Below are 19,875 nucleotides of genomic sequence, written 5' to 3' on the forward strand. Positions count from 1 at the left end.
TAAACATCAGGAAGAACCTTCTGATGGTAAGATCTGTTCAACAGTGGAACGGTCTCCCTAGGGAGGTCGCGGACTCTCCTTCCTTGTGTGGGATGTGAAACACAAGAGCAGTCAAGTACAACATTCCTAGAGTGAACATGTTTACACATGGGGAGGAATGTTTGTCCAGCCAGCAGGTAAACTTCCTGTTTCCTTCTGGGCTGGGACACACTTTCTCCTTATGTGACTAGAGGTGGGTGTGGCCTCACCTGTGCAGGTAACGACAAAAGCACAGGGCAAGGCAGCCACCTCCCTCTCTCTATGACTACTTTCCTTGAAGAAGCAACATCTGCTTAGCCAAAGATGCTCTCTTGGCCTCCAGCCAAGAGAGGACAAAGGGACTGTCTCTTTATGGGATAGTTTCCAGGTGTATGTTACTTTTCTAAGCTAAGTCTGCCTTCTGGGATCCGATGGTGAACAGAATGTGAGTAAACTCTTTTTATACTTTTATAGAAGACTGTGCCTGTTATCTTTTATGAGGGAATAAGGGGAAAATACCAGAACAGTTATTATAGAGGTTTTAGCGAACCTGAGCAAACGCATCCGCTGTGTGTTTAAAAAGGGGAATGTTACTCTGCTAAAATGTGAACTTGTTAACATGAGTTGGAAAGGCTATAATCAAACAATATATCCTCTCCTGCATCCCTGAACATTCCCACACCTTGGAGGTTTTTCAGCAGAGGTTGTGTGGCCATCTATCATGGATGCTTTAGCTGAGATTCCTACATTGCAGAGTGTTGGACTAGATGACCATTGACGTCTCATCCAACTCTACAATTCTGTGATTCTACGGACACAGGAATAATCTTCCCTGCGCTTGGGAACCTTGATATTGCATGGAGGCTCCTAAATACATTCAGCTGAACAGGTAAATACATTCCTGCTCAGTGTGGCAATGGTGGAATATGAGCTGACATGCATAGTGGAGTTGAAGGGAGAGCTGGCATGTGCTTCTCCCTACGCAGGTTTGGGCAAGGACACCTGAATAGGACACCTGGATTCCCTGTTAATTCGTCCACTCATTCCTTTTCTCAGAAAGTTCAGTCTGCTTGATCCCATCCCACTTTCGGAGCAAACTTTTTCTGTGTGCTGCAGCCAATTTATCGGTTGTCTGTGAGTTCACCGGGGCAAATGTGCAAATTCAGCATTTGTCAAGCGTTTGGGCGGGGGATGAACAAGCAAAAACGCAAGTTTGCAAGTGTAGGAGGAAGAGGGATAAATGAAGGGGAAGCAGGCCAAGGCTTATACCAGGACAGAGAGGGACAATAGTCAACAGAAACATTACTCATCTGAACTAGCAGTCATTCCAAGCATGACCTAAAACACAACGGGAACCTCGAACCACACAATCAACATCACATCTGGTTTGTCCCTTAGCTGAAACTGGAAGCGTTTGTGGATGTGAGCGAATGCTAGGGATGGATAGACCTGTCAATTTCAGTTCCACTGTTTCTTATTTTTTTCAGTCTTCAGTTCAGCTTGCCCCATGTCCACATCACTTTGCAGAAAATAAAAATCCTCATGAGAACTCACCAGTGCTTTGGTGCATGTTTTTCCAAATAAACAGCTTAGCAAGCAATTTATCTTAATATAATGCATTTTTATATGCTATGCTCACTATTTTTTTTAAATGCAAACTTTCCCCCTGATATTCATTTGTGTACATGTTGTCAGGTCCAAGAAGTGCAGATTTTGAAGAATAGCTATGTTTTGGTTCATGTATTTTTTTTGCGTTCATGTTTTGGTTCATGTTTTTTTTTTTTTTGCGGAACTGCCAATTGAATAGGTAAAGGGACCCCTGACCATTAGGTCCAGTCGCGGCCGACTCTGGGGTTGTGGCGCTCATCTCGCTTTCTTGGCCGAGGGAGCCGACATACAGCTTCCGGGTCATGTGGCCAGCATGACTAAGCCGCTTCTGGCAAACCAGAGCAGTGTACGGAAACGCCATTTACCTTCCTGCCGGAGCGGTACTTATTTATCTACTTGCACTTTGACGTGCTTTCGAACTGCTAGGTTGGCAGGAGCAGAGACCGAGCAATGGAAGCTCACCCCATCGCGGGGATTCGAACCTCCGACTTTCTGATCAGCAAGTCCTAGGCTCTGTGGTTTAACCCACAGCGCCCCCCGCGTCCCTTTGCTAATTGAATAGGTTCGCATTAAAATGTGAAATGAGCGGTACTTCTCCCCCTGTCTTTAGTGAATACACAAGAAGCTGCTCCTCTTTTATAAATATAATTTTTATAAAGCCCCTAACAAAACACAAAGCTGAAATCCTACACACGCGTAGCTGGGAGCAAGTCCGACTGATCTCAGTGGGACTTCTTCCGAGCAGACATGAATAAGATTGCACTGCCAGCCCTAAAGTGATGCCCCTGGAACATTGCAGTACTTGGAAGTGCAAGGAGCGTGTAATGACAACATAAAAATGCTACCTGTGGCAATTAATCTGTGACGACGCATTCACATATCCAAGTCATTATTTGATGCTATATAGCCAAGAAGCAGCTCGGCAGAGTTTACGAGGGAATTTCACTAGCTGTCTTCTAACTAATGCCTGCCTGCCAACAACCCATTCTCTGGGGAATTGCAGGCCCCAGGCTAATAATTAACATCCTCCAGGGATTAATTGACCAAAGGGCACCAATACAAATAAGTCCTCTGTTTTGTGCTGGTATCCTGCAGTTGCCTGAGTGCCAGAGAATCAGTGCAACCGACTCAGGTGAGTCAGTTCAAAAAGTGGAGGGGTTTGGGGGCCTATAGGTATGCGGCTGGTGGAAGGTGAGATATAAAGTCTATTTCGGATGGTGAGTTATTAACTAACTGGAAGGATAAGACAAAGAAATAAAGAGGGAGGAGTGGTAGCTAATACAGACATTCCTAGACTACAACACCCATCATCTCTGACAACATATGGGTGGCAGCTGGGTAATGTCAGGGAACTGACATCGGAGCGAGAGGCGAAGGGGAGGCTCCCAGATGATGCTGGCGAAGGACTCAGCAGCAGGGGAAGAAACAGCTCAGTAGAGGGGGAAGCCAATCAGCGCAACACCAGGGATAAAGGGGGGCAGACGGGGGAATTGGAGAGAGGGCTCCAGGACTCTTCACTGGACATCAGTGAGGAGAGCCCAGGTCCTCCACTACCCACGCCTTCCCTGTGCAGAAGGCTCCCGTGCAGTGAGAGGAGGAGGAGACTGGGTGTCAAACAACTTTTATGTTGAAAGAGGTTCAAGAAACGCCCACTGACGGATTCTGCCAGTGACTGAGGCAGCCACCATGAGAAGGGGCTGTGCAGTCAGAAAGGTTTAACAAGGCAAATTAACCGAGAAAGGCACCAGTTTACGCACGAGTAACTCATACCTATTACAGGTAAGGATGGAAGGATTAGTCAATTTCGCTCACATTTCCAATCTTAAACTTAGTTTTTCACATTTCTGCAGCAGTGGTGGATTTTAGTACGGATTTCTTCTGATGAACACAAGTTTGCATGCAGTTTTGACTAATTTTTGCGAGCAATTTCCTGTAATATAATGAATTTCTGTATGTTGTTTTAATGAATGCATTCATTTTAAACACACTTGCCCCCTTAATATATACATTTTTGTAAACCTTAGGTGGTTAGAGAAATGCATCGCAACATTCAGATAAATGCAAATTTCGAAAGATGAGGGCGTTTCAGTTCTCATATTGTTTTGGAAAGTGTGATAGATTCAGTTTTGAATGCAAAGGCAACGTTTTAATGGAAAGAAGGAGAAGTCCCAATGAAAGAAGAATGGATACAAAAACGAAAATGGCAAAACTTACTGGAAAAATAAGAACTCAAGATAACAAACTTCTTATAAAAGAATGGAAATGGTTTATTGGATATTTACAAACAAACTGTGAACAGATAAGAACAGTGGCAGGCTTAATGTAAATAACCTGCAGTTTTATAAGAGTATACATTTAAAGTAGATGAATAAATGTTTAAGTTAATTTGGAATATGCAGGAAATATAAAAAATAAATTTTAGGAACCACAGGAAGAGGGGAAAAGAAGTCGAGTTTAGAAATGTTAAAATTATTGTAAAATTATTGAAATGTATAAAATTGAAAAAATATATATATTGAAATATATATAATGAAAACTGAATAAAAAAATCTGCTCTACGCCAAACCATAGGTTCCTCGCCCTTGATATAGAGGCAGGCGGTGTCAATGGTGGCAGAAGTGGAACAAAATGTAAAAGAGAAGAAACAGGGATGCACTATTCAAAGGATGAACAGGGAAGGAAAGACAGGCATATTTTCTCAGGGCTCCTTCACACGCATGCCTATCACGTGACGAAGCAACATCCACTGATGTCTTGCAGGCACTATCATACCATCTCAAAACATAAATGCTTTTCAGCGGAATCCATTCACACAGATCCAGCTGCGGCTGATCAATTAAATGAGTAATGAGAAATCTAGGGGGTGTGAAGGTGAAGAATCGGCTCTTAAATTCAAATAGCTGCTCACTCTGAAGTGTCAAACGGCGCAGGAGCTCTTTCTCTCTTTGTACATCTTTTTATACGTGCGCACACAGAGAGCACTGCAGGCGGATGCTTAACCTGTACAAACATGCAATCCAACTTTAAAATTTACAATGGGTTTTCATATTTGCTTTATGCAAATATTATTGCTACAATTAATATTTTTCGCCTTGGGAATCAAAATGAAGATGGAGCAGTGAGTGTTTTGCCCAGTGGTGAATTTGGGGTGCAATCCTGCATATCGACGATGGCCCTCAAATATTACTGGACTACAACTCCCATCATCTCTGACCATTGGGCATGCTGACGGGGCCTGATGGGTGTTGGGATCCAGCAATGACTGGAGGGCCAGAAGTTGCTCTGCTGTGTACACTTACGTACCTTCAAGTAAATACCACTAAACTCTAGGGGCCTCAAGTTTATAGAAGACACATATAGGATTTCACTGTTAGATCTGTGGCATAAATATGGGTAGGCAGTCAAACCCTTTCAGTCCCTGATCCATGCTTCTCTGCAGTGAACAATATCACATATCTGTTGTTTTCTTAAACCAGGACAGGCAGAATGTCCGGGGACCAAAGGAGAAGACGGGTTGGAATTGTGGGCTATGGGCATCTAGGTAGGTGGCGTTTCTTGACAATTTCCCTCCTCTGTCCATCTGATTCTTAAGATGGCTTTCCTAGGCAATGTGTTTTCTCCCTTTGTTGAGTACCTTTTCTCACTGTCCAGTCCTCTATTATGTCTCTTATTTCAAAATAAAATTTAAAACACACACACACAATGTGTTTCATAAAACAATTTATCCTGTCTTGGTTTCGAAAAGACCTGATGATTCTCAGAATACTTGTTATATTGCCATGTCCATGTAACATTTGGAGGTGTGGCCCACAAACTTGATGATAAGAGTCCTCTGTACCAGTGAGTTTGTGGGCCAGAGTGGCTGAGAAACTGAGAGACCTGATGGATCCTTCCACCCATGCCTCACCATTGACTACCCTGGCTGGGGCTGATGGCAATCCAACAACATTGGGAAGGGTGCAAGTTCCTCATTCCTGCTAAATTATTTGTGTCGCCCTGCCATTAATTTGTGCTGGAGGTGAAACCTAGTGGGGAAGTTCTCTACTTCTAAATGTATAGAGATGTGGGTGGCACTGTGGTCTAAACCACTGAGCCTCTTGGGCTTGTCAATCGGAAGGTTGGCGGTTCGAATCCCTGCAATGGGGTGAGCTCCTGTTGCTCTGTCCCAGCTCCTGCCAACCTAGCAGACACCAGTACAAGTAGATAAACAGGTACTGCTGTGGCGAGAAGGTAAATGGAGTTTCTGTGCGCTCTGGTTTCCATCATGGTGTTCCGTTGTGTCAGAAGCGGTTTAGTCATGCTGGCCACATGATTTGGAAAGCTGTCTATGGGCAAACGCCGGCTCCCTTTGCCTGAAAGCGAGATGGGCGCTGCAACCCCATAGTCGCCTTTGACTAGACTTAACCATCCAGGGGTCCTTTACCTTTACAGTCATACCTCGGGTTGAATGTGCTTCAGGTTGAGCGCTTTTGGGTTGCGTTCCGCAGCAACCCAGAAGTAACGGAGCACGTTACTTCCGGGTTTCACCACACGCGCATGCGCAGACGCTCAAAATGACAGCATGTGCGGAAGCGGCAAAATGTGACCCGCGCAGACGCGCCATCGCGTGTTACATTCTATTCAGGATGCGAATGGGGCTCCGGAACGGATCCCATTCGCATCCCGAGGTACCACTGTACTTCTGAATGTATTACTTCTTTAAGAAGAAAATAATTGCTTTGCAGGAAAAAAAGGGGGGATTACAGCTGTAAAAGATTAAGTAAAAGAAATGAATAAGCGAAAATTTGATAAAACCATGGGCTAGGATTTGCTGAAATAAGTTTGGAAATTGGGATGTAGAAAGGGGAGGTATGGGGAAGTCGGTGAAGTAAGGTTTAAGAAAAAAGGATATGAAATTATACATGTTTGTTTGTGTGTTTGTTTATTTGTATTGTGTATTGTTTGTGTTTATAAAAACTGTGAAAAACCAATAAAAATTTTATATATAAAAAAGAAAATAATTGCTTTGCAGAATCAGAATAATATCTTCCTGTTTTCCCACTGTGGCCAGGCAGATCTTTCTTGGCACTCACAAAACAGGGCATGGAAACTGATTCCTTCGCTGGGAATTCGAAAAGATGCCACCCAAAGGACAAAAATGAGCTCTGCATCCTAAGAGAACACCATTTCTCTCTCTCTCTCTCTGTCTTTGTTGTGATGTTAGTCTGTGTCAGAGTTTGAGAAATCCTGGGAAATAATGCCAGGATTTAGTAGACGGGCATTCGTGCCTCAGCAAGAAACAGATTTGATGGGGCAGCAGGTGTTTGAGACACAGAGCCAAGTTCCTGGATCTGTGATACTTTTCTGTTCCACTTTCTGTCCCCAGGCCAGTACCTGGTGAAACGGCTACAAGATGACGGACTCCGACATGGGCTGGAGCTGGCCTTTGTTTGGAACCGGGATGCCAGGAAGCTGGTGGGGATAGTGCCAGAGGAGCTGCAGCTGGAGAAGCTGACGGACTTCTTGGAGCGGTGAGCAATGAAGCCCAGCCAGGACTTGGCTGCTTTCACACATGTGTGTAATGGCGAGGATAAAGAAAATGAACCACCATGAACCATGGATGTAGCCAAGGAGGAGGAAGGGAGGGGCAGCTGCCCCCCCCCATAGATAAAAATACATAGCTGAGGTTCTGCCCCCCTAACAAAAGGCCTGCCCCCCCATACAAAAATCGCCCATGCCACAATACTTTGAGATAAACACTCAGCCTGCATTCCCCTGTACGCCTACCTGGGAGTAAGTCTCATCGATCTCACTGGCACTCGCACCCAAGTAAGGGGGAATTTATCTGTCAATTTCACTTTTTGCAATCTTAAATTTTGGTTCCCCCACCTTTCTGCATCCGCCTGTGATATATGTACAGCCGTACCTTGGTTGTCAAACACCTTGGAACTTGGACGTTTTGGCTCCCAAATGATCGAAACCCGGAAGTGACTGCTTTCAAACGTTCTTTTGGAAGCCAAACATCTGGCCGGGCTTCCGATCGGCTGCAGGAGCTTCTTGCAGCCAATCAGAAACCACAATATGGAAGTCAAATGCTTTGGAAGTCCAACGGACTTCCGGAACAGATTCCATTTGACTTCCAAGATACTACTGTATATGTTTTAAGTCCTCATGAAAATTCACTGGCATTTTAGTGCAATTTCTTCTAATAGACAATATAATTTTTTGCATAATATATACATTTTTGCAACGAAGCATCCCCTAATATATTTTCATATGTTATTTTCATATTTTCATACACATCACTTACCTGGAGAACTGCATTGCAAAATTCAGAGGAGTGTGAATTTCAAAGGATATATTTCAGTTCATATACCATTTTGGAAAGTGTGAATTTATGTAGGTTTACCTTAAAATGTGAATTGAGTCTCATTTCTCCCCCATCTCTGCATCTAAGTAAGCAGTCCTAGGATTGCACTGACCTTTCACAATGTTGCCATAGCTCATTGACAGAGCAGATACTTTGCATGCCAAAGGTTTTGTTGTTGTTGTTTTTGTACCCCACCCATCTGACTAGGTTGCCCCAGCCACTCTGGGTGGTTTCCAACATATATAAAAAATAAAACATTTAACATTAAAAAAAACTTCCTTATACAGGGCTGCCTTCAGATATCTTCTAAAGGTCGTATAGTTACTTATCTCCCTGACATCTGATGAGAGGGTGTTCCACGGGGTGGGTGCCACTACCAAGAAGGCCCTCTGCCTGGTTCCCTGTAACTTCACTTTTTGCAGTGAGGGAACTGCCAGAAGGCCCTCGGAGCTGGACCTCAGTGTGCGGGCTGAACGATGGGGGTGAAGACGTTCCTTCAGGTTTACAGGCCCAAGGCCTTTTAGGGCTTAAAAGGTCAGTAGCAACACTTTGAATTGTGCTCGAAAACGTGCTGGGAGCCACTGTAGATCTTTCAGGACCAGTTTTATATGGTCTCAGCAGCCACTCCCAGTCACCAGTCTCGCTGCCGCATTCTGGATTAGTTATAGTTTCCAAGTCACCTTCAAAGGTAGAGCGCATTGCAGTAGTGCAAGCGGGAGATAACCTGGGCATGCACCACCCTGGCAAGACAGTGCACAGGCAAGTTGGGTTCAATCCCCAGCTTCTCCAGGTAGGGCTAGGAAAACTCTGGAGAGCCACTGCAAATCAGTCGTCCAAAGATGGGGGACTTCAGAGTGGGGGACATAGCTGTCAACCGTCCCTTATTTGGCGGGAAAGTCCCTTATCCTAGCGCTGTGTCCCGCTGCTGTCCCTTATTGATGATGTCCCTTAAATTTCCCGGGTTTCAAAGGAAGCAGCTCCTCTCCCTCCCTCCCTGCTGGTCAGGGAGGGGGAGGCTCCAACTGTGTTGCTTGGCTGCGTTGCTCACCCAATAAGGAGTCTAAGAATGACTGGGGGGTGGAGCTTGCATGTCCTGGGGACTCGCCTTTGCTCAGCGCTTCCCAGCGGAGAGGTGAAAGTGGTTTTCCTTGCTGCATCCCCTTTGCCGGGTTGCTGCGCTGTGGGAACCACCATTTGAGGCTTTGTTCGGCTGCTGATCCCTTATTTTCGAGTCTGCTGGTCCCTTATTTTCAAATCTGTAAGTTGACAGCTATGGTGGGGGACCAGATTGCCATTCCCCACACTTGCCACTAAGGTTTGGCTTGGACCCTCACCCAGAGTGTCCTTGGCACAATTATAAACCCAGCCATCTTACCATGCCTCTCTCCTCTCTCCAAAGGCGGGCTGACGTCATCATTGAAGTGGCCCATCCCTGCATTGTCCAAGATCACGGGGAGTCCTTTCTGAAAGCTGCAGATTTCATGGTAAGGGCTGCAGGTGCCTTCAGAAAGAGGCATCTGGCACCAGGACACCCCCTTCAAGGTGTGGTTAGTTAGATCGCCTTTCTGACCTTGGCTTGGTTCAATGAGAATCATTGTTCTCCCCCCCCCCCCACTTCTACCCTGCCCCAAACACATTTTTATTCTTCCCATCAACACAATCCCCTGGGTGATATACAAAACGTGCCCCCCCAAGGTAGAATAGAAAATAGAATCCAAATAAAGCAAAATAATAATAATATTATAATAATTTATTATTTATACCCCGCCCATCTGGCTGGGTTTCCCCAGCCACTCTGGGCGGCTTCCAAAAGAATATTAAAATACTGTGATACATCAAACATTAAAAGCTTCCCTAAACAGGGCTGCCTTCAGATGTCTTCTAAAAGTCTGGTAGTTGTTGTTCTCTTTGACATCTGGTGGGAGGGTGTTCCACAGGGAGGGCGCCACTACCGAGAAGGCCCTCTGCCTGGTTCCCTGTAACTTGGCTTCTCGCAGTGAGGGAACCGCCAGAAGGCCCTCGGTGCTGGACCTCAGTGTCCGGCACTGGTCAAAAGCCAGTATTAAACAAATATCTCCTCTGTCAACAAAATCAGCATAAAATTCATATGACATAGCCTAAAACCCAGCATCAAAAGATCTAAATTGCATGATACAGGTAGTATTGAAAGAGCTAGGAGAATAAAAAGGGTCTTCACTTGACACAGAAAAGGTGTTATTGCAGTTGCCAGGTGAGTCAGTCTGGGAGGAGTGTTCCATAACTTTCCACCGCCCCAGGGGCCACCTGCATCCAGAGAAGTGCTTCTTGCCTCAATCATAGAATCACGGAATTGTATGGCTGGAAGGGACCTCTAAGGGCCATCTAGTCCAACCCTTTGCAATGGAGGAATCACAGCTAAAGAATCTCTAATGCAGGCTTCCTCAAACTCGGCCCTCCCGATGTTTTTGGCCTACAACTCCCATGATCCCTAGCTGGCAGGACCAGTGGTCAGGGATGATGGGAATTGTAGTCTCAAAACATCTGGAGGGCTGAGGTTGAGGAAGCCTGCTATAACAAATGCCCACCTAACCTGTCTCAAAACTTTCAAAGGAGGAGAGTCCGCCATCTTCCGAGGTGGCCTGTTCAGAATGCTCTCCCTAAAGTTTTCTCGGGTTCTCCTTTCTTCTCATTTACATGCATTGGTTTGAGTCCTCCCTTCCAGAGTAGCAGAAAACAAGCTTCCTCCTTCTTCCATGTGACAGCCCTTCAGATATTGGAAGGTGGCTACCATGTCACTTCTCAATCTTCTATTCTTCAGGCTGAACATACCCAACTCCCTCAACCATTCCTCATCAGGCTTCCAGACCCTTTATCATGTTGGCCGCCTTCCCCTGCACACTTTCCAGCTTGTCAATATCCAAGTCACCTGGAAGCAAATGAACCTAGCCATGTGTTGGCAGCTGGCTTCATTTTCGTTTATTTTTTAATGTTCTGGGCTGGCAAATTGTAAGTGAGGCTGTTCTGATGCTGTTTGTATAACATAAACTGTCCTGCAGATTTTGCCCTTTCTTTACATTTGTCAATGGTTCTGCACTGTGCAATAGTGTTGTTGTGAACCAGTTTTACTGTACCAGCCATTGGCATTGTGTGTGTGTGTGTGTGTGAGAGAGAGAGAGAGAGAGAGAGACAGAGAGAGAGAGACAGAGAGAGAGACAGAGAGAGAGAGAGAGAGAGAGAGAGAGAGAGAGAGATTTCTCTCACCTATTTATTTTGTAAAGCTTTGTTTTGTTCTGCTAACAGCATAGTTCTGGTCTAGAGCTCAGAAATTTATAAAAATAACCACAGGCGCATTTAAACATCACACAGTGTTATTTATAGGGACCAGACAAAACACAAGAACCTCCAAACACTCCAGATGATTTCTGGTGTCCAGACAGAAGGCCTGCAATAAACAGAGACAATTTGGGCTTGTCCTATTAAGGGAACATGCGTGTTCCTTTTCATTCAGCCTCCATCCACCCCTCGCCCACGATTCAAACCTCACAAATCTAGCATCTGTCTTTCTCCGCTTCTGCCGGAAAAGTTTCTCATCTCAGCCTTGACCGTGTTGTGCAAATAGATTTTTCTTTTGTCTTCCTATATGCTCTTGTGGTTAAAGCCTGCACAATCCAAAAAAACCTGAACAGTTCTGCAGCTGCTCCAAATCACTTAAAAATAAACAAACCCCCAAATTAACTTTTGGCTCAATAGATGATGTTGATGGTTCTGTTGCCCTTGGGAGAAGATGCCTGTGAAATGGGAGGCAGGAATCGAACCACACAACAGTCGCAGGTGGTGCTTCCTTGCCTCTTCAAAAGAGAGGGTGGAGAGTGATTTCGACTAGTACGCTTTGCATGGTTGTCCATCGCTTGGATACTGAATCTCAACAGGTGGCAAATGGACCAGATCCGAGGTCCTGGGGGCTCCCCTTCCTGCTTTACATTTTCTTTCCACACCTAGGAAGCTGCCTGATGTTTAATCAGGGCACTCACTGATTCCCCCTTGCTCAGTACTAACTAAACTGGGGGTGGCTGACGTGGTGTCTTCCAGACTTTGGTTATGCCACAGAAATATCTCTGTTCCCGCCTCTCTCCTCCTAAGACCTCCCCTTCTTAAAACCCTTGCCCCTGTCAGGTGGTCCTCCACACGAGTAGGAGTCCGGCAGAGACACATGCCCGACTGGCATGTTCTCTCCCTCCTGGTCGTTCGTTCGGGAGATTCAAAAGCTTTCTCCAGCCCGAACATCACAGCGACTGATACCTAAGGGACATCAGCACACTTTAGGATCAGCAGAGTATAGTTAGTCAGCGTTCAGATTCAGTAGCGCAGCAATTTAGCTGAACTATGTTTATTTACATATATACACTTGGAGCATCATAACCCAGTTACTTCCTCTTCAACATCAGACAGCAAAGAGAAAGGACAAAAGACAAACGTTCTACATCACGGAAACACAGTAATACAAACATCCTGTCTCCGTCACTTCCCACAACGTGGAATGAAACCATACACTGTCATGTGGTATAAACAATCCCATGACTGCAACACGGGAAAAGAATCCTAACAGGCCCACCCCCCCCCCCTGCTTATCCCACTGAAAATGAACTTCCTTCCAACCCCACTGCTCTGGTCAGATGCTAATTTCTCCCACATTCTGTCTGCATTCAACAAAATAAATTATTTGCCATTAAATAAACGGGGAGGAGTAGCCAGTCTGCACCCAAATCATCATTCTCCCTCTAGCTTCCCAACACCAGCAGCTGCAAAGTAAACGTTTCTACATTCTCCTAGGTGGGATCGCCAACGGCCTTGGCAGATTTAGACACCGAGCTTAAATTGCGCAAAGCTGCAAGAGAGGCCGGGCACACCCTCTATATCCCCAGTGGGGCTTTATGGGGTGGACAAGACATCCAGAGGTTGGATGACGGAGGGTTGCTTCAGGTAAGATGCCAGAGGGGGGCATCGCATTGGCAGTGCGAGTAGGTAAATGGGAAGACTGGAAAGAGGAAGGAGTGTGTGGCAGTATATTGACTACCAGAATTGATTTGATTGATTGCAGATTTATAAACCACTTGATCAAAAAAGGTCTTCAAGCAGTGTAAAAACATACGTTTTTTGTTTACATTGTAATCCTGGCTTTATTCCATGACAGAACTAGGTGGTGATGCCCAACTGCATCACATACTCTTAAATCATGCCCTATTATGAAATATTGCTAATCCAGAATTTAGCAAATAAATAAGCAACGATTTGACTTTTAGAAGACCTCTGAAGGCAGCCCTGTTCAGGGAAGTTTTTAATGGGTGATACTGTAGATAGCCGTGTTGGTCTGCCGTAGTTGAAACAAAATTTAAAAAATCCTTCCAGGTATCTGAAGAAGTGTGCATGCACACGAAAGCTCATACCAATAACAAACTTAGTTGGTCTCTAAGGTGTTACTGGAAGGAATTTTTTTTTATTTAACGGGTGATGTTTTATTGTGCTTTTAATATTTTGTTGGAAGCTGCCCAGAGTGGCTTGGGCAACCAAGTCAGATGGGCTGCATATTACTACTACTACTACTACTACTACTACTACTACTACTACTACTACCACAGTGGTACCTCAGGTTACATACGCTTCAGGTTACATATGCTTCAGGTTACATACGCTTCAGGTTACAGACTCCGCTAACCCAGAAATAGTACCTCGGGTTAAGAACTTTGCTTTAGGATGAGAACAGAAATTGTGCTCCGGCGGCACGGCGGCAGTGGGAGGCCCCATTAGCTAAAGTGGTGCTTCAGGTTAAGAACAGCTTCAGGTTAAGAACGGACCTCTGGAACTAATTAAGTACTTAACCCGAGGTACCAATGTATTATTATTATTATCCACACTGAAATGTTTAACTGTTTCTGTGAAGGTTCCTTAAATCTTCCTGTCGCACTTGCCATCCTCCTCTGTCACACCACATCCCTTGAAAACCTCTGATCTAAGTGACTGGAAGGCAAATTCTCTGACTCTTATCCTTCCATCTTCTAGGCACTGACTGTTACAATGGTGAAACACCCCAGCAGCTTCCGACTAAGTGGGCACCTGGGGGAGCTTGCGAAAGGTGCCCAGGAGGAACGTGTGGTCCTCTATGATGGCCCTGTGCGGAGATTGTGTCCCTTGGCTTCCAACAACGTCAACACCATGGCAGCAGCCTGCATGGCTGCCCCCAGCCTGGGCTTTGACGGTGTGAAAGGCTGTCTTATAGCTGACCCCAAGTGAGTCCCTGGCCTCTGCCTGCCGCCTGGGTGGGAATGTTGGCAAACTGATGGCGCCTGCCACCATCCTACTTTAAAGCTCCAGTCTAACTGACTGCTCTTCCCCACCACAGCCTCCCCGATTACCACGTAGTGGAGATCGAGGCCACTGGACAAGGCGGCTTCTCCGTCAGTACAAAGCGCAAGAACCCAGCTGCCTGTGGGGCCGTCACAGGGGCAGCCACTTTTGCCGCTTTCTGGAGCAGCCTGTTAGGTGAGGATGAAACCCCCTAGTCCAGCATCCTCTTCTCAGGGAGGGGAGTCAAGCGTCAACGGGAAGCTTGCAAGCGAGATCTGAGTGCGACAGCAACCTCCCCACTTCCTAATTCTCCAATATGATGGCGCCACGTTTTGCTCTGATCATGACTCTTAATGCTAACTGCATCCTTCTACCCTCCAACACTTCTCCGATGAAAATAGGGATGTCTTAATCAATAATAAAAGGGACGCAGGTGGCGCTGTGGGTTAAACCACAGAGCCTAGGACTTACCGATTAGAAGGTCGGCTGTTTGAATCCCTGCAACGGGGTGAGTTCCTGTTGCTCGGTCCCTGCTCCTGCCAACCTAGCAGTTCGAAAGCATGTCAAAGTGCAAGTAGATAAATAGGTACTGCTCCGGCAGGAAGGTAAACGGCGTTTCCGTGCACTGCTCTGGTTCGCCAGAAGCAGCTTAGTCATGCTGGCCACATGACCCAGAAGCTGTACGCCGGCTCCCTCGGCCAATAAAGCGAGATGAGCACCGCAACCCGAGAGTTGGCCACGATTGGACCTAATGGTCAGGGGTCCCTTTACCTTTACCTTAATCAATAATAATAATAATAATTTTACTATTTACACTATTGCATACTCTCCAACATTTCTCCAATGAAAATAGGGAAGTCATATTCAAGAATAAGAATAATACCCTGCCCATCTGACTGTGTTGCCCCAGCCATGCTGGGTGGTTTCCAACATACATAAAAACCTAATAAAACACTAAACATTTAAAACAACTTCTCTTCGTGTGGCTTGGGGGTTGCATAACTCCATACCCTCCAACATTTCTCTGATGAAAATAGGAAAAGTCCTAAGGAAAAGCAGGACCTTGTGGGATCAAATCAGAAACCGGGATGGCATCTGTAAATCTGGGACTGTCCCTGGAAAATAGGGACACTTGGAGCATCTGCTCTTAATGCCAACTGCATCCTCAATCCATTGCTGTAGCATCGTACAGAGCCAGTTTCCGGCTCTTTCCATTACAGAGATCTAAGGGAAAGTATGCAGGTGGTATTCTATGTCCCGGGGTGGGGATCCTGGGACCTTGGAGGCCAAAGGCTTGTCTGCACACCTCACTTGGTGCTCTCCCAGCCCACACCTCCTCCCCTGGCCACAGCTTTCATTGTCCCTGCTCCACAACCTCTAGAACAGCGGTTCTCAACCTGTGGGTCCCCAGAAGTTGTTGGACTACAAGTCCCATCATCCCTGAGCTCTGGCCTTGCTAACTAGGGGTGATGGGAGTTGTAGTTCAACAACATCTGAGGACCCACAGGTTGAGCAAGGCTGCTCTAGAAAGTCTTCTTCAACTGTGATGACACCCCTTCCTTGCCTGGATTGGAGGGCTGTGTGTGTTTAGAAACAGATGACTTCTGCATGGCTGGAACAAAGGTCCCTCATGGAGAGAACGCAGCCCTCTGGCTGGAAAACGTTCCCCATCCCTGCTATATACGAATAGCAAACTCATTCTCCATGTTGAGAAGGAGTTTGGATTTGATATCCCGCTTTATCACTACCCGAAGGAGTCTCAAAGCGGCTAACATTCTCCTTTCCCTTCCTCCCCCACAACAAACACTCTGTGAGGTGAGTGGGGCTGAGAGACTTTAAAGAAGTGTGACTGGCCCAAGGTCACCCAGCAGCTGCATGTGGAGGTGCGGAGACACGAACCCGGTTCACCAGATTACGAGTCCACCGCTTTTAACCACTACACCACACTGGCTCTCAGAAGATTATGTAGCCAAAGCAGAACCCTCTGTGCACAAAGAAGGGAGGTATCTGCAGGCTTGGGGGAACACCAAGGTTTGCAGCACCCATCATCATCATCATCATTTTTAGTGGGGGAATGCCCTAAGGGGGGGGGGGGAATTCACCCTCAAAAGCAGCCCATAGAAGACTGAGCATGGGAACAGCGAACTCCATCCACTCACCTGGAAGCAAACGCCATTGAACACAATAGGACTTACTTCTGGGTAGAAGTGTATAGAATTGCCCGGTTCATCTTGTGTTGTCTATCGTGATGTCTTGAGTAGCCCTGTTGGGCGATGGGGTTTGGCAGTTCTTTGGGCTCTGACTTTTCTTTTCCTTTCCACAGTGTGCCAGGGCCACGGAGGCCGAGTCTATCTCTGCTGAGCTTTATTGCATCTGTTCTCTAGAGGATTCACAGACAAGCTCCGTGGGTGCCAGAGGTTCGGTTGCAGGGAGCTGAGAAGGCCTGGAAAGAAAAGAGAAATACCAGCTTCAAACCCCGCTGCACGCCTTTAATCCATCAACTCTATAAACATCCATCTATCTCTGCCTCCTTCCATTTCCAGCAGCCTTCTTGTCTCGCACCCGCCGTCCACAAGCAATCTGGATTCTGCAGTCCTGTGTACACTTACTTAGGAGCAAGTCCCATTTGGCCTATTAGAGAGATGCCCTCAAGAGTCTTTCATATGATTCAAGGGTGTTTTAGAGGAACAGGGAAGGGCTCTTCCAAGTGCCACTCACAGCAATATTGCAGCAACACTGGTGAGTTAAAATATCCCCCGGTGATTGAGGAGCAGACGGAACACATATTATTGTCAATTAGAGAAAATGGAAGAGATGTGGGGAAAGACCAGGGGAGATAATCTGACTGACCTTCCTCAACCGTTATACTAAATATCTAATTATAAGAATATATGAGGAAAGAAGCCTCTTAACCTGGCTCGTTCCCCCCCCCCTTTCCCCTTCCCTTTTAAAAAAATACTCATTAATACTTCAATTTCTCTTTTTTACGTGGCACTGTTTATTATTGATTAGAGGCTTCCACCCAACTTAGGAAGACTTGCATTACAATTCTAAACAGGCTTACAGAGGAATAAGGCCCACTGAATTCAATGGCACTTACTCCCAGAGTAAAATATGCTTAGGCTCACGCTGTTAGTTTATTGGCAGGGTCCAGGGTATCGTCTGAAGGCACATGAGGAGACCATCTTGTTGAAGATAAGCGGTCTGGGTTTGATCAATGGCTGGATGGGTCACTAGCAGGGAACCACACTTACAGGATCATCAAATCTTATGCTACCTTGGGTTCCATGATTGAAAAATAGTGGGATAGAACTGCGGTTAAATAAATATTATTAATAATATGGGATGTAACCTGATTCGTCAGTTAAAACTGCCTCACATTTGTAGAAGGATGAAACATGACATCTGAAGGGAAGACACTAAAACGAATGACTGAGAATAGTCATTGAAATATTCTGGCTGCCCCTGAACAGCCACATCGGGGCACACTAAATTTCAGAATGGGCCTTTAGAATGCCACTGTTAAGAGTGCATTTTGAGGAGCGCTTGGCTGAATACACAGCGGGTTGTGGGGCTCTGTGTCTACAAATGGCCGAAGAAAAATGGGATGGTCATCTTGAGTGGTCATTAGAACACACACCTGGAGAACTGTCACAAAGACAAAAGCAGAACTAGATCAAATGGACTTAAATTACAGGAGGATAGGTTTTGTAGGAATGTAGGAATCTGCCTTGTACCAAGCTAGAGAGCTCTGTCCCATCTAGATGAATCTTGAATCTTGAGACTGAACCTGCTCAGAGTGGTGGAGATGCTGGAGATCTTCAAACATTGTTTGGGGGGTACGCTAGCTCTGCGACAGTGGCTCTGTAAGGCAGGGTTAGCCAAAATGGGGTATTTTAGATGTTGTGGACTACAGCTCTTATCAGCCACAGACAACATGGCGAATAGCTAGGAATGATGGGAGTTGTAGTCCAAAAATCAGAGACACCGTGTTGGCTGCCCCTGCTGTAAGACATATTATTATTCTGATAATACATATGTATGTTACATGCTATGCTAATGTGTTAAAAATTAAACAAATTGCAGTTGCCTAGAATGAAGAATTAGATTAACAGAGAAGATGCCAGAGGAAAAAAGTTAACATAAGGACCCACAAAGGAGAGAAGTCCATGAGAAGTTAAGGAATTCCCTTTTTGTTTTGGTTATGTCGGACATTGCAGTGCACAGCCAAGAAGGAATGACTGCGGAAAGTAAGAAGTGTGCCTGCTAGTTCCTTTTTGCCAAATCCACACCATATAGTTGGCAGTAATGTCAGATGTTAGGAAGATGTACCTCAATTTTGGCCTTTCAGAGCTCTATGAAAGTTTTAAGTGTTGCCACCTTTCCGGACAGGCGCCCACCAACAGTCAGCTTCTGCTAACAAAGGTGCAGCGGTAGCATGAGCTGCACCTGTGGAACTTCTGTCTGTCAGAGCTCTTGAAAAGCACGAGATTTCTGCTAAAAGGTAAAGGAACCCCTGACCATTAGGTCCAGTCGTGGCCGACTCTGGGGTTGCGGCGCTCATCTCACTTTATTGGACGAGGGAGCATACAGCTTCCGGGTCATGTGGCCAGCATGACTAAGCCCCTTCTGGCGAACCAGAGCAGTGCACGGAAACACCGTTTACCTTCCCTCCGGAGCGATCCCTATTTATCTACTTGCACTTTGACGTGCTTTCGAACTGCTAGGTTGGCAGGAGCAGGGACCGAGCAACGGGAGCTCACCCCATCGCGGGGATTTGAACCATCAACCTTCTAATCGGCAAGTCCTAGGCTCTGTGGTTTAACCCACAGCACCACCCGCGCCCCCGAGATTTCTGCTAGTGGGCTGGAAATTGCACAAATGAAGACTCCGTTCCAGGAACGTGTTATTAGGATGGGCAGATGGGCAGGAGGACAAGGGCTCCTAATATACCCACAGCTGCATAGAAAAGGGAATTTAAGCAGGGGAGGCTCCAAGACTGCTACTGACAAACACCTTTATCTTGGAGACCAGTGTAAGCAGATGAAAACACTAGCTGGATTGCAATAACACTTGTAATGTAGCAAGTACTATGGAGATAATGGAGTTGTATTAAATATGGTCTATTGAAAAAAATATGCAGTTGAAAAGGTTAATAATAGGACCCACAGTGGGGAAGGTGGGAAGTCCAGAGGTTTGGAGGAATCTTTTTTAATATATATAATTTTTATTAAGTTCTGTTTTGCATACATCCATATACATTTTCCATCCTTAATTTGAGCTACACCTAGGAATAAACAGTTACATAAGAAAAGAGATAAAGAAAAAATTGCATAGCCACTAAATATCTTTCCCACCACCCGTTCCTCATACTTATTATATTTAATTATCAAACCTTAAATATTCTAATCTTTTGGGTTCGCTTCCGTCCACCACCTCAATTTGAGTCAATTTTTCCTTTTCCTTAACTGCCTTCTTTAGATGTTTTCCACTTCTTGGTATTAGATTGTTTGGTTATAATAACTGTTTTTGTCTTTTGCAAAAATTAATCAAAGCATAATAAAGGTTTTATTTGAGAA

At 45.6% G+C, this 19,875-nt stretch overlaps 1 protein-coding gene across 4 annotated transcripts; it reads left to right on the forward strand.

Annotated features, from left to right (window-relative positions):
* Positions 1-265: 265 nt before the first annotated feature.
* ASPDH (aspartate dehydrogenase domain containing) lies at positions 266-16,832 on the forward strand. 4 transcript variants are annotated; one of them, XM_083470235.1, is made up of 9 exons: positions 266-463; positions 773-907; positions 5,103-5,167; positions 6,992-7,136; positions 9,375-9,459; positions 12,785-12,934; positions 14,012-14,238; positions 14,352-14,491; positions 16,620-16,832. In XM_083470235.1, exons 2-9 carry the CDS (start codon positions 876-878, stop codon positions 16,655-16,657), a joined length of 882 nt encoding a protein of 293 aa, XP_083326361.1. In that variant the 5' UTR covers positions 266-463; positions 773-875; the 3' UTR covers positions 16,658-16,832. The 4 variants fall into 4 exon arrangements, with proteins under 4 accessions (XP_083326361.1, XP_083326362.1, XP_083326363.1 ...); XM_083470236.1 differs by lacking the exon at positions 773-907 and having other exon boundaries at positions 267-463; XM_083470237.1 differs by lacking the exons at positions 266-463; positions 773-907 and adding an exon at positions 2,689-2,758.
* Positions 16,833-19,875: the final 3,043 nt, after the last annotated feature.

This window comes from Podarcis liolepis (genome assembly GCF_965112155.1).
Source record: "Podarcis liolepis genome assembly, chromosome: 13".
In the NCBI taxonomy this organism is placed as follows: domain Eukaryota; kingdom Metazoa; phylum Chordata; class Lepidosauria; order Squamata; family Lacertidae; genus Podarcis; species Podarcis liolepis.

Excerpts from the sequence above, each read along its gene's own strand:
- ASPDH (XM_083470235.1), top strand. The coding sequence starts at position 876 with ATGGAGGCTCCTAAATACATTCAGCTGAACAG. Across the intron at positions 12,935-14,011 it reads ATGACGGAGGGTTGCTTCAG|GCACTGACTGTTACAATGGT; the intron begins GTAAGATGCCAG and ends TCCATCTTCTAG. Across the intron at positions 14,239-14,351 it reads TGTCTTATAGCTGACCCCAA|CCTCCCCGATTACCACGTAG; the intron begins GTGAGTCCCTGG and ends TCCCCACCACAG.